The following is a 16504-nucleotide window of genomic DNA, read 5'->3' as shown; positions in this document are numbered from 1 at the left end:
TTAATCTTGTTAAATTGGAGCTACCCTTGTGACATGGGTCAGTAATTGGTTGGGACGTCTGAAACCGAGGATAATGGTGTTCGCTGATTAGCAAGATGTGACAAGTCATGTTCCCCATGGATCTGTACTGAGGCCTCAGCTGTTCACCATACATATATAGTAACGACAGATGAAGGAATAGTGAGTTGTCGGTCCAAGTTTTCAGATGACACTATGTTTAGAGGCACAGTATGTTGTGTAGATGGGAGCAAGAAGTTGCAAAGCAACATAGACAGACTCAAGTGAGTAGAAAAACGTTGGCATATAGAGCTCAATGTGGGGAAGTGTAAGGTTATCCAAAGGCAAAATACTGCGGATGCTGGAAATCTCAAATAAAAACAGAAAATACTGAAAATATTCACGGTTCAGACATCATCTGTGGAGAGAGAAACAGTTAATGTTTCAGGTTAATGGCTTTTCATCAGAACTGGAAGAAGGGATGATGGCGCAAGGCAAAAGGAGATAGTAATGTGACAAGTTACAAAAGATGGGTCTAGTGACTGAAATAAAGGACATGTCTATTCGCAACAACAAAGTTCTGATTGGTCCCCTTGGATGACAAGAGCTGATTGGTCGCGTTGGAGAACAAGGCACAACTAGTAGTTTCTCTGAAATGTGTAATTAGATCCTCCCGACCTCGTAATCAATCACTTTGCAAAATATAATTTGAGCCATTCTAATTGCCTATTCCAGACAGAAGAGAGCTCACTTGGAACAGACAGGGCTCCCTCTCACAGGTTAAGACCCAAACAAGTTCCTGCTCCCACCGCCCAAGTTCCTGACCTCCCCCAAATTTCTGACCTTCTCTCTCCCCATCTCCCCGCCACTGAGTTCCTGACCTCTCCCCACCCCAAATGTCTGACCTCCCTCGCCTCCTCCTCACCTGACCTTCTCCACCCGCCCAGGTTCCTGACCTTCCCCACCCCCGGGTTCCTGACCGTCTCCCTCTGCCCAAGTTCCTGACCATCATTCCCCCCCCCCGCCACCCACGAGTTCCTGACCTTTGCCCCCTGCCCAGGTTCCTCCCCCCAGATTCCTGACCTCCCCTTGCCCAGGTTCTTCCCCTCCGAGTTCCTGACCGCCACCACCCCCCCCACCCCCCCAACAAACCCCCAATAGATGGAGCATTGTACGTGGGTCACGGATTGTTAACAGGTTTATTGGGTATGAAGTAAATGGTGACAGCTTTCGCAGAAATCAAGCAGGCCTAAGGGGAGTAGAGGGAGAGCATGATACGGGTGTAAAGGGGGTGGGGTTGGAACAACGTGGTCCATCTTACCAAGTGGATCACGTTCTTGTTCTCATCACCCACCCCCCACACCCACTTTATGCCTGGATCATGTTTCTCCCCCATCCCCACTGTGCCCTCCGCGCTCTTTACCCGCCCTCCCCACCCATGTTCCTGACCCTTTCTCTCTCACCCCTCTTCTCTCTGTCCCCCCTCTTCTCTCTCTCTCTCTCTCTCTCTCTCTCTCTCTCCCCCTCCTCTCTCTCCCCCCAATGTCCTCTCTTTCCCCACTCCATAATCACAGCAGTATTCTAGGCAAAATTCCTGGAGGCTCTTTTAGTATTGTCATTGATTTTCAAAAGATAACCCAAAAGCCCTATTAATAGGATCAGGCTCGAGCAGCAGACAAGGCGGGCAGTAGCTCCAGGCGCGACAGGCCACACTTCCGGCTTCCTCATATATTGTACTGCGCATGTGCAACCGGACCGAGCGCACATGCGCAGTGCAAAACAAGTGCGTATGCGCAGAGGGAGTCAAGAAATGCTGTGCAAATAATCACTTCACAATTTAACAGTTTTTAAGCAATTAGGGAAAGAATGGGGAAGAGGGGGTGAGGGAAGAACAAAAGGGAAGGTCTGTGATGGGTGGAAAGCAGGAATGATTAAATGACAAAAGGGATGATGGTGCGAGGCAAAAAGTGGGTGGTAATGTGACAAGTAAAGAAACAAAAGATGAGTCTCGAGGTAAGTGGCAACAATGGAGTGGAACCCTTACCAACTCCTGCTTTCCGAAGAGTGAGGTTATCCACTTTAGATCCGAGAAAGACAAATCAGAATATTTTTTTAATGGAAGCAAAAGGATTTAAATGTCCATGTGCACAAATCACTAAGAGCTAGTGCACAGGTACGACAATATATTGGATGTGGAAGATTCACCAGAATTATACCAGGGCTTAAAGGACAGGTTGCTTAAACTTACCGTGTATCCCTTTAGTTTAGAAGTTTGAGGGGTGATCTACTTGAAGCATTTAAAATGATAAGGGGATTTGATAGGATAGATACATAGAAACTATTTCCTTTGGTGGAGGAATCCAGAACAAGAGGGAATAATCTTAAAATTAGAGTTAGGCCAATGAGGAAGCAAATTCCAGCGGAGGTTAGTGTTGGAGGGCACTGGTAGCCACAGTACCAGCACGTTGCAGAATCAAAGTCCATGGAATTACAGTCCTTGATATCTTAGGGGTGAGCCATGATTTGGAGTAATTTTCATTAATTTGCTTTATGTAGCTTGACTCGACTACCAAATTAGGCATCACACAAACCTAGACCTCAATCCTTTATTCCTTCAATCCCTTAATGAAGAATACCTTCTCTCTGCACCAGGTCAATACCATGAACTGTAGATGGGGAACTCAATAAATAGAAAAAAATCACATTTTGTTTTGTTTTTGAGATGTGGACTATGCTACATTTATTGCCCATCCTAATTTCTCTGAGAAGGTGGAGATGTGTGTGAAAAATTAAAGCACATGGTATTGGGGGTAATGTATTGACATGGATAGAGAACTGGTTGGCAGACAGGAAGCAGAGAGTTGGGATAAATGGGTCCTTTTCAGAATGGCAGGCAGTGCCTAGTGGGGTACCGCAAGTTCAGTGCTGGGATCCCAGCTATTTACAATGTACATTAATGATTTAGACGAAGGAATTGAATGTAATATCTCCAAGTTTGCAGATGACACTAAGCTGGGTGGCAGTTTGAGCTGTGAGGAGGATGCTAAGAGACTACAGGGTGACTTGGACAGGTTAGGTGAGTGGGCAAATGCATGGCAGATGCAGTATAATGTAGATAAATGTGAGGTTATCCACTTTGGTGGCAAAAACAGGGGGGCAGAATATTACCTGAATGGTGACAGATTCGGAAAAGAGGAGGTGCAACGAGACCTGAGTATCAAGGTACATCAGTCATTGAAAGTAGGCATGCAGGTACAGCAGGCGGTGAACAAGGCAAATGGCATGTTGGCCTTCATAGCGAGAGGAATTGAGTATAGGAGCAGGGAGGTCTTACTGCAGTTGTACAGGGCCTTGGTGAGGCCACACCTGGAATATTGTATACAATTTTGGTCTCCTAATCTGAGGAAGGACGTTCTTGCTATTGAGGGAGTGCAGCGAAGGTTCACCAGACTGATTCCAGGGATGGCAGGACTGACATATGAAGAAAGACTGGATTGACTAGGCTTATATTCACTGGAATTTAGAAGGATGAGAGTGGATCGCATAGAAACATATAAAATTCTGACGGAATTGGACAGGTTAGATGCAGGAAGAATGTTCCCGATGTTGGGGAAGTCCAGAACCAGGGGTCACAGTCTAAGGATAAGAGGTAAGCCATTTAAGACCGAGATGAGGAGAAACTTCTTCACTCAGGGAATTGTGAACCTGTGGAATTATCTACCACAGAAAGTTGTTGAGACCAGTTCGTTAGATATATTCAAAAGGGAGTTAGATGTGGTCCTTACGGCTAAAGGGATCAAGGGGTATGGAGAGAAAGCAGGAATGGGGTACTGAAGTTGCATGATCAGCCATGATCACATTGAATGGTGGTGCAGGGTTGAAGGGCTGAATGGACTGCTCCTGTACCTATTTTCTATGTTTCTATGTATGCCTTCTTCTTGAATCATTGCAGTCCTAGTGGTGATGGTGCTCCCCTGATGATGTGGGTTCGGAAATTCCAAGATACTGACCCAGCAACATCAAAGGAATGGCAATGGCCCTGAATTTGCGTTCGGAGGCTTCCTGCAGGGAAATGTCTCTGATCTGAAAATAAAATGCCCGTGTACCTGGTGGTACGGAGATTGGCGGTCCTGGCCCTCTCTGGGTACCCGCGGGTAGAGGACCACCTATCCCAGGGGAGCAGGCGGTTCGTAAGTGCCCTTGGGATCACGTGGGCTGGCCCAACAAATGACAGAAAGGGATCCCCATTGATGTTTATGGGGATTCCGTATGTACGTATTTACGTAATCCCCATAAGCATGAATGGGAATACCCCAAAAACGCATGTACACACCAAATAAATTTTAAAAAAAACATTACATATTTAAAATTAATTAAAATGCCATTTAATCAAATATTTAAAACAAAAATGTAATTTTTTGAAAAATAAATTTAAATGTACTAAAGGGGCTAAAAATAACCTTACCTTATTGTTTTTTTTAATGTTTAAATGATTGAAAAAAAGTGTTATGTGTTTTAAACTCTCATGCTGGTACAAGTAGGTCTTACACCTGCTTTTACCAGGTGCAAGAATTTCACAGGCATTCGCTGGGCAGAAGTTGGGCAAATAGCCCAACTCTCCTCCCGCGGATGTCCTTTTCCCAGGGATGCATTGGATCTGTCAAAAAGATCCTTTACAAATCGCCCAAGTTCCAGATTTTCGCACATGTGTTTCGCTTGCCTAACCCCGAAACTTGCACTGTCCTTATGGGCGCGTGGAGGCCGCAAATTACGGGCCAATATGTGTCCAGATCAGGATGGTGTATAACTTGGAGTGGATCTTGGATGTGATATTGCTGCTCTTATCCTTGGTTGCTGAGGCCGTGGGGGAGAGAGATGCTGCCAAAGTAATCTTGACCGTGAGTTGGTGCAGTGCATCCTGCAACCACAGTAAGTCCGTGGTAGATATTCAATCGTGTGGCAGAGGCCTCAAACAAACAGACTGCTTTGTTTTGAATGGTGTTGAGTTTCTTGAGTGTTGTTGAGGCTGTGTCCATCCAGGCGAGTGGTGAGTATTCTATAACACTCCTGACTTGCGCCTTGTAGATGCCAAAGAGGTTTTGAGGGGTCAGGAGGTGAGCTACTTAATATGGAGTATCCAGTCTCTGCGCTACTCTTGTAGCCATGGTGCTGATTTGTACATTAGCCCACTCTAAAAAAATAAAACATAAAAAAGACAACACAAGAATATGATTTGATTTGCTGAAACAATATATTCTTTAAACTACACAAGTTTTTCGGATCACAATTTCCTTGATCAGGTGAATAGTTTCAGTTTAGAATTTATCTGCTGAATTAAGCTTCCAGATCCTGAAAGGCTTTATATTTGACGATATTACAGCAAGCATTCTTGTACAATAGATTCAGGCAAGTTACCTCGTTGGTTGTCAATGACTGCTGCAGATTGTCATTGGGGCTGAAGTTTCTTGGGACTTCATCCTCTCCGTCGCCATATCTTCGGAGGAAGTTCGGTAGAAACCCTGTTTATTTGCGTAAATGGGATTTCTGCTGAAGCTATGGTGGCAGAGCAGGAGAAAGCCTGAGGAAATTCACCCCCCACCCCTGTCGCGCCTCTAAGTTCACAAGTCTCAGCATCTTATGTATTCTGCCACCATGTTGATTTTTTTCTCATTGTGCCATTAAACATGATTGTCTGTGATTTAAATTGCAGGTTTTACAGGCCCGGCATGCGAACAGAAGATTGACCCTTGTGCCTTGTCACCTTGCCAGAACAATGGGACCTGCTTTGCAGATGGCACATCGTATAGCTGTAACTGCAGTCCAGCCTATACTGGACCAATCTGTGCTCAGCTAATTGACTTCTGTGCCCTTAATCCCTGCTCCCATGGCATTTGCCGCAGTGTTGGAACCAGTTACAAATGCCTTTGTGTCCCAGGTACGATACATTCTCAATGAGCTTCCTTGTTTTCTCCCTAAGGAAGTCACGGTAGCAGAGTGACTATTTTCATTCCAGGAAAGAAGTGACTCATGTGTTTGAAGGAAATTTCCTCTCAGAAAGTCGTATGGAATTCTAGCACACTGATCCAAAGCTGGCTGAAATAACCTGGCAACTTTTAAAATTATGGTGCAATACAACGTGACAAATACAATAATAAAAACTGTACGCACTGGCATGGAAGTGGGTGCCATCAAGGAAAAATCAGATCACAGCTAGTCATGCAAACATAACGAGCAAGGCGGACAGCAAAAGACAGCTCGTCCATTAAGCCTGACCTATATGGTCATAGTGCAATTTATGTACACCATGAGCATCATCTAACCAGCCACACAATCTCCAGCTAGAGACATAAGCCAGAGAAAAAAACCCTAGATCAATTTGGGAGGAAACATAGAAACATAGAAAATAGGTGCAGGAGTAGGCCATTCGGCTCTTCGAGCCTGCACCGCCATTCAATAAGATCATGGCTGATCATTCACCTCAGTGTCCCTTTCCTGCTTTCTCTCCATACCCCTTGATCCCTTTAGACGTAAGGGCCATATCTAACTTCCTCTTGAATATATCTAACGAACTGACCTCAACAACTTTCTGCGGTACAGAATTCCACAGGTTAACAACTCTCTGAGTGAAGAAGTTTCTCCTCATCTTGGTCCTAAATGGCTTACCCCTTATCCTGAGACTCTGACCCCTGGTTCTGGACTTCCCCAACATTGGGAACATTCTTCCTGCATCTAACCTGTCCAATCCCGTCAGAATTTTATATGTTTCTATGAGATCCCCTCTCATTCTTCTAAACTCCAGTGTATACAGGCCCAGTCGATCCAGTATCTCCTCATATGTCAGATCTGCCATCCCGGGAATCAGTCTGGTTAACCTTCGCTGCACTCCCTCAATAGCAAGAACGTCCTTCCTCAGATTAGGAGACCAAAACTGAACACAATATTCCAGGTGAGGCCTCACCAAGACCCTGTACAACTGCAGTAAGACCTCCCTGCTCCTATACTCAAATCCCCTAGCTATGAAGGCCAACATGCCATTTGCCTTCTTCACCGCCTGCTGTACCTGCAAGCCAACTTTCAATGACTGATGTACCATGACACCCAGGTCTCGTTGCACCTCCCCTTTTCCTAATCTGTCGCCATTCAGATAATATTCTGCCTTCCTGTTTTTGCCCCCAAAGTGGATAACCTCACATTTATCCACATTATACTGCATCTGCCATGCATTTGCCCACTCACCTAACCTGTCCAATCACCCTGCAGCCTCTTAGATTCCTCCTCACAGCTCACACCGCCACCCACTTAGTGTCATCTGCAAACTTGGAGATATTACACTCAATTCCTTCATCTAAATCATTAATGTATATTGTAAATAGCTGGGGTCCCAGCACTGAGCCCTGCGGCACCCCACTAGTCACTGCCTGCCATTCTGAAAAGGACCCATTTATCCTGACTTTCTGCTTCCTGTCTGCCAACCAGTTCTCTATCCATGTCAATACATTACCTCCAATACCGTGTGCTTTAATTTTGCCCACTAATCTCTTGTGTGGGAACTTGTCAAAAGCCTTTTGAAAGTCCAAATACACATCCACTAGTTCTTCCTTGTCCACTCTGCTAGTTACATCCTCAAAAAATTCTAGAAGATTTGTCAAGCATGATTTGCCTTTCATAAATCCATGCTGACTTGGACCGATCCTGTCACTGCCTTCTAAATGCACAGCTATTTCATCTTTAATAATTGATTCCAACATTTTCCCCACTACTGATGTCAGGGAAAAACACTCCAACCACAAAGATGATCAAACAAGTTCCAGGAGATCACAGTGAGTGGGAGACAAATCCACCCCCCCACCCCCCTTTTAAATGCCGTGATGTCAGCCAGCTCCTGTTTGAACATTTGAATCCCATCCACACTCACTGCCTGAGCCGGCAGCTTGTTCCTTAGGTTGAGAAATCTCTGTGAAAGGAAACAAGTCCTGACGTCTAGCCTAGTTCTGTGCTTATGTAACTTATACTCATGTCCCCTGGTCTCTCTAACCCAAATAGTCTATCCACGTGGATTGAGGCTAATCCTTTCATTAGTTTCATTAGAGAATCACCTGCAACGACTTCTCTTCCCACCCCATCATCGTTACCCCTGGTGTCCCCCAAGGATCTATCCTTGGCCCCCTCCTATTTCTCATCTACAGGTTGCCCCTTTGCGACATCATCCGAAAACACAGCATCAGTTTCCACACGTGCGCTGATGCCACCCAGCTCTACCTCACTACCACTTCTCTCGACCCTTCCACGGTCTCTAAATTCTCAGGCTGCTTGTCCGACATCCAATTCTGGATGAACAGAAATTTTCTCCAATTGAATATTGGGAAGACCGAAGCCATTGTTTTTGGTGCCCACCACTTTACCCGTTCCCTAGCCACTGACTCCATCCCTCTCCCCAACTTCTGTCTGAGGCTGAACCACACTGTTCACAACCTTGGTGTCATATTTGACCCTGAAATGATCTTTTGACCACATATCCACGGCATAACTAAGACCGCCTATTTCCACCGCCGTAACATCGCCTGTCTCCGCCTTTGCCTCAGTTCATCTGCTGCTGATGCCTTCATTCATGCCTTTGTTACCTCTAGACTTGACTCCTGGCCGGCCTCCCACATTCTACACTACGTAAACTTGAGGTCATCCAAAACTTGGCTGCCTGTGTCCTAACTCACACCAAGTCCCACTCATCCCTGTGCTCGCTGACCTACATTGGCTTCCGGTTAAACAACGCCTCGATTTCAAAATTCTCATCCTTGTTTTCAAATCCCTTCATGGTCTCGCTGCTCCCTATCCCTGTAATCTCCTCCAGCCCCACAATCCCCCGCGATGTCTGCGCTCCTCTAATTCTGCCCTCTTGAGCATGCATCTCTGATTATAATTGCTCAACCATTGGTGGCCGTGCCTTCTGTAGCCTATGCCCTAAGCTCTGGAACTCCCTGCCTAAACCTCTCTGCCTCGCTATCTTTCTTTCCTCCTTCAAGACGCTCCTTAAAATCTACTTCTTTGACCAAGCTTTTGGTCATCTGCCCTAATTTCTCCTTATGTGGCTCGGTATCTAATAATACTCCTGTGAAGCGCCTTGGGATATTTTACTACATTAAAGGCGCTTTGTTGTTGTTGTTTAAAGATGTCAATAAAATCTGCTCAAAGTCTACACTTTTCTAGAGTTAAAAGCCTCAATTGTCTAAGTCTTTTATGGTAACTTAAGGCCTTTAGGTGTCAATCGCATTGTTCTCCTCTGAAACCTTTCTCAAGTCTATCCAATCACTCACATGTAACAGCAGCAAAACTGGATGCAGTATTCTAAATGAGACCAAACCCAAGGTCTTATAAAAGGACAGTTTTACTATTTTTGTTTTGATCTTGATCATTCTGGCAATGCATCCTAAAACTCTATTTTCTTTTGCTGTAGCCTCACGCACTTCATGACAGTAATACGACCTAGGTCTTTCTCCTGCTCAATAGGCTTAAGTTCATAATCCTGCATGGCGTCCTTAGTTTTAGCCCTATGAACGTACATATTACTACATTTATCTGTGAGAATTGAGCAGATTATAATGGGCAGCCGATCCACAATGCCATTTTTATGCCCAAGTTGCAATGTGCCACTATTCCACCCTTGGCCTCCACAGGCTCATTGCTTCAAGACACTGCAGAATGCAGGAAGGGTTTAAAATTTCACCATGGATTTACTCTGAATCTAACTTGAGCATGAATTCTGATTGAAATGGGTCATAGGAATAGAACTGGGACTCTAACCTGAATAAAATAAGACGTTGTCCCTATTAGTGAATCAACTGCCATTTCATTCCACCCACTTCCATTGACAGGAATAGGAAAAGTTAACTTTGGCTTATCAAGAGCCATTGTATTTCTTTTATTAGCATAACAGGTCGTAGCCAATCCAAAGCAAGATGCAAGGCAGTGACTCAATTGATATATACAGAACTCTTTGTACTACTCCAATAATGTGCCTTAACTTTAATTCAAAAAGACTGGACCCTACTTCATCAATGGGACATTTTTATTTCCTACACTCTATGGTGTCTGGGGGTAATTTTGACTGTGTGTTAGTGTAAAACGGGTGATAGTGAATCAGCAGCCCGTTTTATACCTCTGCCCACTTTTAATTTCCATCAATGTTGGCTCACTATTCCCCATTTTATACTACCGTGCACAGTCAAAATTACCCCCATTGATTCTAACAATTTACTACCAAATTATACTTGACAGTGAAGCCCATTAGTGGTCCAAGCACTGCAGCAAGGATTGGTTATACATGGGCCCCCTTGTTTCTCCAGTGACAAGCTAACAATCTCGAACATGCTGCTGAATGAGGCACTATGAGGCAAAATCAGTAGACGAGCCACCCAGACATGTGGCTGGCTCAAGAGCACCATTGCAAGAGATTTAGGAGTAGGTTAGTTGCCTGCTCTTGCAGGCAGAGAATGATTGAAACATGGCACTAGGGAAATCTAAAAAAGGGGGCGAGAAATTGTTTTAATGGCCATAAATAAGGAGAAAAATTAGAATGTAAAAAATCTAATTGAAATATGTTTGTCATACATGCTGCATAGAAAATGATTTTTTTTAAAGAAGCTATGTAACATCCTCCTCAAATGTGCATAATATGTCATTCGTCCAGACACTACATTATGCTGCATAATATTTCTCACAAATTTTATACACATGATTATTTGGGAACAGAACTACTCAGCAGGAGCACTGTCAACAGCTTACCAAATATACATTTAGGTACAGCTATACTAAGTGATGTAGAGACGATCATCTGTTGGCAATATTGGCGAGCAGATGCTTATCACATTTATATGACAGTCCTTTATCCATTATTTTAGCAGAGGCATTAACTGAGAGTAATGTCATACGAATGTGTTAAGAACTCATCTATTCATATCAGCAACAGTAACTTGTCATGGTTAGGGTGGTAATTTGTCCTGGGGGAAAATAATGCATTAGATGTAATTTAAAATGTCAGAAATCATGAAAATCATGACAAAGGTCATCACAGACATGTTGTGTGGACACTTGTTGGCAATAGGTTCTGCTTTTATCTGTGGGTTGTGTTGGACACTAGCTCAACAGATGAGTTAACCTTTGGGGGGGGGGGGGGGGCAGACCCTTCATGATGACACCTGAAACATTAACTTCTCTGTTCTCTCCATAGACGTTGCCTGACCGGCTGAGTGTTACTGCATTTTTTCTCATTACGCACCAAAATAAATGTATTGTAGTTTAATACTGCCATCTATTGACCAAGCTGTGCGATGCGCACAGAGCTGCCACCGTTGCATTTTTACCCCCAAAAAATCTTGTTATATTTCCAAAATAAATGTTGTTTATTATTTATGTAACAGGCGGTTGAAAGTATATTGTAGTAATAACTGGTTAGAAAGTATTAAAATAGCAGAGAGAAAAAAAAGTCCTCTTTTTCAATTCCAAAAAGAGCTCAGGAGATTGCATCGGTGCATTGTGGATTATGCAACAACTATTCCTGAACCTGATAACTGCTCCGTCCAACGATTGGGTTTGCCGTAGTTTCTCCCATTTTTAATCTGTTAGGACTTCAGATGTGATTTGGTGGCGGGGCTTGGAATGGAGAACATTCAAAGATGTAAATACAGCAATTGAGGCGCATCACCTCCATGCTAAAGTTTCCAGGAAAACATTATATTTCCATCTAGAAAAATGACTAGATTAAAGCACTAGTGATCGGATAATGCAAGTGCTCATATCATTTGGATCTATCACGACTAATCTTTTTTTCTTCTCGAGTTTGAGTGAACACTCAGACAAAAGTTCACCGCCAAAGTTCACAGCACAAGAGGCATATTTTCCTCAGTATGTAAAGTTATAGATAAAATGCCTCATGTGATCACAGGGTCAGACTGGAGCAATATTTTGATCTCCCGATCTGAAACAAGTCTCTTCCTTTCTGAAGAATGCACAGAAGAGCATAAAGAATTCATGGACAAGAAGCCATTCAGCTCCTCTTGTCTCTAGTATTCCACTGCACTTTTGAAATCCCCAAATGCCTTTTATTCCAGTACATTACCTGGTAGATCATTCTGTTTGCCATCCTTTGAGTAAATTTATCAAAAATATAAATTCTTCGTAATTATTTGGCACTTTAAAAAACATACTAACACTGGCATTTGCTCTAAAATAATTCAGTGAATAAAATACAGACAATCATTATCTTGGATGGAATTGTCTTGTTTTCTCACAATAAATGAAGTTAGTTTGCGCAACCCCAATCCAGCTCCTACATGGTGCAAGTCCGCAGCACAAAGTTGCCCAAAGCTATACTTCAGGTCATATTTATGTATCATTGATTCATACATTATTAATGTAGATCAGTTACTGTCTTTTGCCCTCAGGCTCACCTTCAGTTGCAGTTTAAAGCGATCGTTGCCATGAGTGCATGTTATTCTGTTACGGTTTAAATATGAAGATTTTGTTTTCCGCAGGTTACCATGGTCTGTATTGTGAGGAGGAATACAACGAATGCCTTTCTTTACCTTGTCAGAACTCGGGCACCTGCAATGACTTGGTAAATGGGTATGAATGCCTGTGCCCGGCTGAGTATGAAGGTAGGTCATGGGACTCTGTATCTTTGAGGCACACATGTTGGGTCATTGAATAAATTCCCTTATTCCTGCAGAAGAATATACCTTTAACTCTTTGCCTAGTGAAAGTGTAAGCATTTATGTTTTCATTCAGATCAGATCTGCAGCATAGATTTGAATTTGTTTTCTGATGGTGAATGTTATAAAGTAGGATCAGATATGTTGCTGTTCCATATAGATAGTCAAAGTTCACTCCGACTTGTCCCCATGTAGCAACTTTCCTGGGCACATTGTTCTATCAGAAAGAGACCAAGCAGTTCCCCACAGGGATGGAGAATTAGTGGGAGAGTTGTTAACCTGTGGGCCACTCTGGCACATCAGCGTTGATGGAAGTCTCAGAGAAACTCACCTTGCCCAGCCAGAATATCGTGGGAGGTGGAGAACCTAAAGAAGGCAGAAAATACATTACAAACTAGATCAAAAAAAGGAAAATAAAATAAAACGCATAAATAAAATAGATATAGAAACATAGAAATATGGAAACATAGAAAATAGGTGCAGGAGTAGGCCATTCGGCCCTTCGAGCCTGCACCACCATTCAATAGGATCATGGCTGATCATTCCCTCAGTACTCCTTTCCTGCTTTCTCTCCATACCCCTTGATCCCCTTAGACGTAAGGGTCATATCTAACTCCCTCTTGAAAAGATCCAATGAACTGGCATCAACAACTCTCTGCGGCAGGGAATTCCACAGGTTAACAACTCTCTGGGTGAAGAAATTTCTCTTCATCTCGGTCCTAAATGGCCTACCCCTTATCCTAAGACTATGTCCCCTGGTTCTTCCCACATCTAATCTGTCCCATCCCGTCAGAATCTTATACGTTTCTATGAGATCCCCTTTTATCCTTCTAAACTCCAGTGAATAAAGGCTCAGTTGATCCAGTCTCTCCTCATATGACAGTCCAGCCATCGATGGAATCAGTCTGGTGAACCTTCGCTGCACTCCCTCAATAGCAAGAACATCCTTCCTCAGATTAGGAGACCAAAACTGAACACAATATTCCAGGTGAGGCCTCACTAAAGCCCTGTACAACTGCAGTAAGACCTCCCTGCTCCTATACCCAAATCCCCTAGCTATGAAGGCCAACATACCATTTGCCTTCTTCACCGCCTGCTGTACCTGCATGCCAACCTTCAATGACTGATAAACCATGACACCCAGGTCTCGTTGCACCTCCCCTTTTCCTAATCTGCCGCCATTCAGATAATATTCTGCCTTTGTGTTTTTGCCCCCAAAATGGATAACCTCACATTTATCCACATTATACTGCATCTGCCACGCATTTGTCCACTCACCTAACCTGTCCAAGTCACCCTGCAGCCTCTTAGCGTCCCCCTCACAGCTCACACCGCCACCCAGCTTAGTGTCATCTGCAAACTTGGAGATATTACACTCAATTCCTTCATCCAAATCGTTAATGTATATTGTAAATAGCTGGGGTCCCAGCACTGAGCCCTGCGGCACTTCACTAGTCACTGCCTGCCATTCCGAAAAGGACCTGTTTATCCCGACTCTCTGCTTCCTGTCTGCCAACCAGTTCTCTATCCACGTCAGTACACTACCCCCAATACCATGCGCTTTGACTTTTCACACTAATCTCTTGTGCGGGACCTTGTCAAAAGCCTTTTGAAAGTCCAAATACACCACATCCACTGGTTCTCCCTTGTCCACTCTGCTAGTTACATCCTCAAAAAATTACAGAAGATTTGCCAAGCATGATTTCCCTTTCATAAATCCATGCTGACTTGGACCAATCCTGTCACTGCTTTCCAAATGCACTGCTATTTCATCCTTAATGATTGATTCCAACATTTTCCCCACTACTGATGTCAGGCTAACCAGTCTATAATTACCCGTTTTCTCGCTCCCTCCCTTTTTAAAAAGTGGTGTTACATTAGCTACCCTCCAGTCCATAGGAACTGATCCAGAGTCGATAGACTGTTGGAAAATGATCACCAATGCATCCACTATTTCTAGGGCCATTTCCTTAAGTACTCTGGGATGCAGACTATCAGGCCCCGGGGATTTATCAGCCTTCAATCAATTTCCCCAACACAATTTCCTGCCTAATAAGGATATTCTTCAGTTCCTCCTTCTCACTAGACCCACTAGAAAAAAGCATAGATCTAAATAACATTTCTGAACTGATATCATATTCTATCCTGACATGCACACTGGATAACGATCAAGACCCTGGACTCTTGGCCAATGTTTTCTTCCCTTTCTGAGGCCAATTGCAGTGTTCCTATCCCAGCAGGGATCAGCTAACTCAGCACAGACCAGGGGAATCTTGCCAGACTGCAAGGCTCAGCTCTTCAGTGGATAAGCTCATTGGGGGCGAGCTTGAATATTTAGAGTTTATAAACAACTGAAATTAATTTGCAGTTTGAACCCATTATGCCACACTTTGTTGCGATAAACCTTTCATTGTAACAAACAGTTTTTTTTCTGATATCAGGGGACTCTTGCTGTACTTGCATTAACGCAATGTTTGTCACACCTTCCTATCTTCTGAAGCTTGTGCATAGACCCAAGACAAGCTCAGTAGGTGAGGATTAGATCCCACATTCTCTCAAAAAAAAAGCCACTGCAGCTGCTCTGTTCCCTCAGGCCACTGCCTTGTCACATCTGCTACCCTTCCCATGTCAACCCTATCCTCTGCCACTCATCAATATGAAGCAGTCAGAAAACTATCAGTAATTCTTCTTGAGTCATCCCCGCACACAATAATTCATCATAATGGCTTTTTATCACCCTGCTGATTATCGCTTAATCTATGAAATACACCAGACATTCACTCCCCTGTCAAAAGCTAAACCTTCCTTGTTTTTGTATGCATCAAAATGGCTGCACGCCACCAATTAAAGGCTAATCAAGATTGGACTGGCACGGCATTCTGCAGCACCACAGAGCAGTAGGTGGGAATAATTCTGTCTGCGAACCCGCACGCAGCCAGTCTCAGTCAGGCAATGAGGGATAAGAACATAAGAACATAAGAATTAGGAGCAGGAGTAGGCCATCTAGCCCCTCGAGCCTGCTCCGCCATTCAATAAGATCATGGCTGATCTGGCCGTGGACTCAGCTCCACTTACCCGCCCGCTCCCCGTAACCCTTAATTCCCTTATTGGTTAAAAATCTGTAATTTGAATACATTCAATGAGCTAGCCTCAACTGCTTCCTTGGGCAGAGAATTCCACAGATTCACAACCCTCTGGGAGAAGAAATTCCTTCTCAACTCGGTTTTAAATTGGCTCCCCTGTATTTTGAGGCTGTGCCCCCTAGTGCTAGTCTCCCCGACCAGTGGAAACAACCTCTCTGCCTCTATCTTGTCTATCCCTTTCATTATTTTAAATGTTTCTATAAGATCACCCCTCATCCTTCTGAACTCCAACGAGTAAAGACCCAGTCTACTCAAACTATCATCATAAGGTAACCCCCTCATCTCCGGAATCAGCCTAGTGAATCGTCTCTGTACCCCCTCCAAAGCTAGTATATCCTTCCTTAAGTAAGCTGACCAAAACTGCACGCAGTACTCCAGGTGCGGCCTCACCAATACCCTGTACAGTTGCAGCAGGACCTCCCTGCTTTTGTACTCCATCCCTCTCGCAATGAAGGCCAACATTCCATTTGCCTTCCTGATTACCTGCTGCACCTGCAAACTAACTTTTTGGGATTCATGCACAAGGACCCCCAGGTCCCTCTGCACCACAGCATGTTGTAATTTCTCCCCATTCAAATAATATTCCCTTTGACTTTTTTTTTCCAAGGTGGATGACCTCACATTTTCCGACATTGTATTCCATCTGCCAAATCTTAGCCC

At 43.9% G+C, this 16504-nt stretch overlaps 1 protein-coding gene across 1 annotated transcript in view; it reads left to right on the top strand.

The window, feature by feature from the left end:
• The window catches only part of dner (delta/notch-like EGF repeat containing), a 368701-nt gene that overhangs the window by 341932 nt on the left and 10265 nt on the right, over positions 1-16504 (top strand). Inside the window, exons 8-9 of the mRNA XM_070882480.1 lie at positions 5708-5932; positions 12525-12647. Coding sequence (XP_070738581.1) covers positions 5708-5932; positions 12525-12647 — 348 coding nt within the window. The remainder of the gene's footprint in view (positions 1-5707; positions 5933-12524; positions 12648-16504) is intronic.

This window comes from Pristiophorus japonicus, chromosome 6 (genome assembly GCF_044704955.1).
Source record: "Pristiophorus japonicus isolate sPriJap1 chromosome 6, sPriJap1.hap1, whole genome shotgun sequence".
NCBI lineage: Eukaryota > Metazoa > Chordata > Chondrichthyes > Pristiophoridae > Pristiophorus > Pristiophorus japonicus.
The sequence above is the reverse complement of the archived record's forward strand: the minus strand, read 5'-3'. Positions and strand labels throughout refer to the sequence as shown.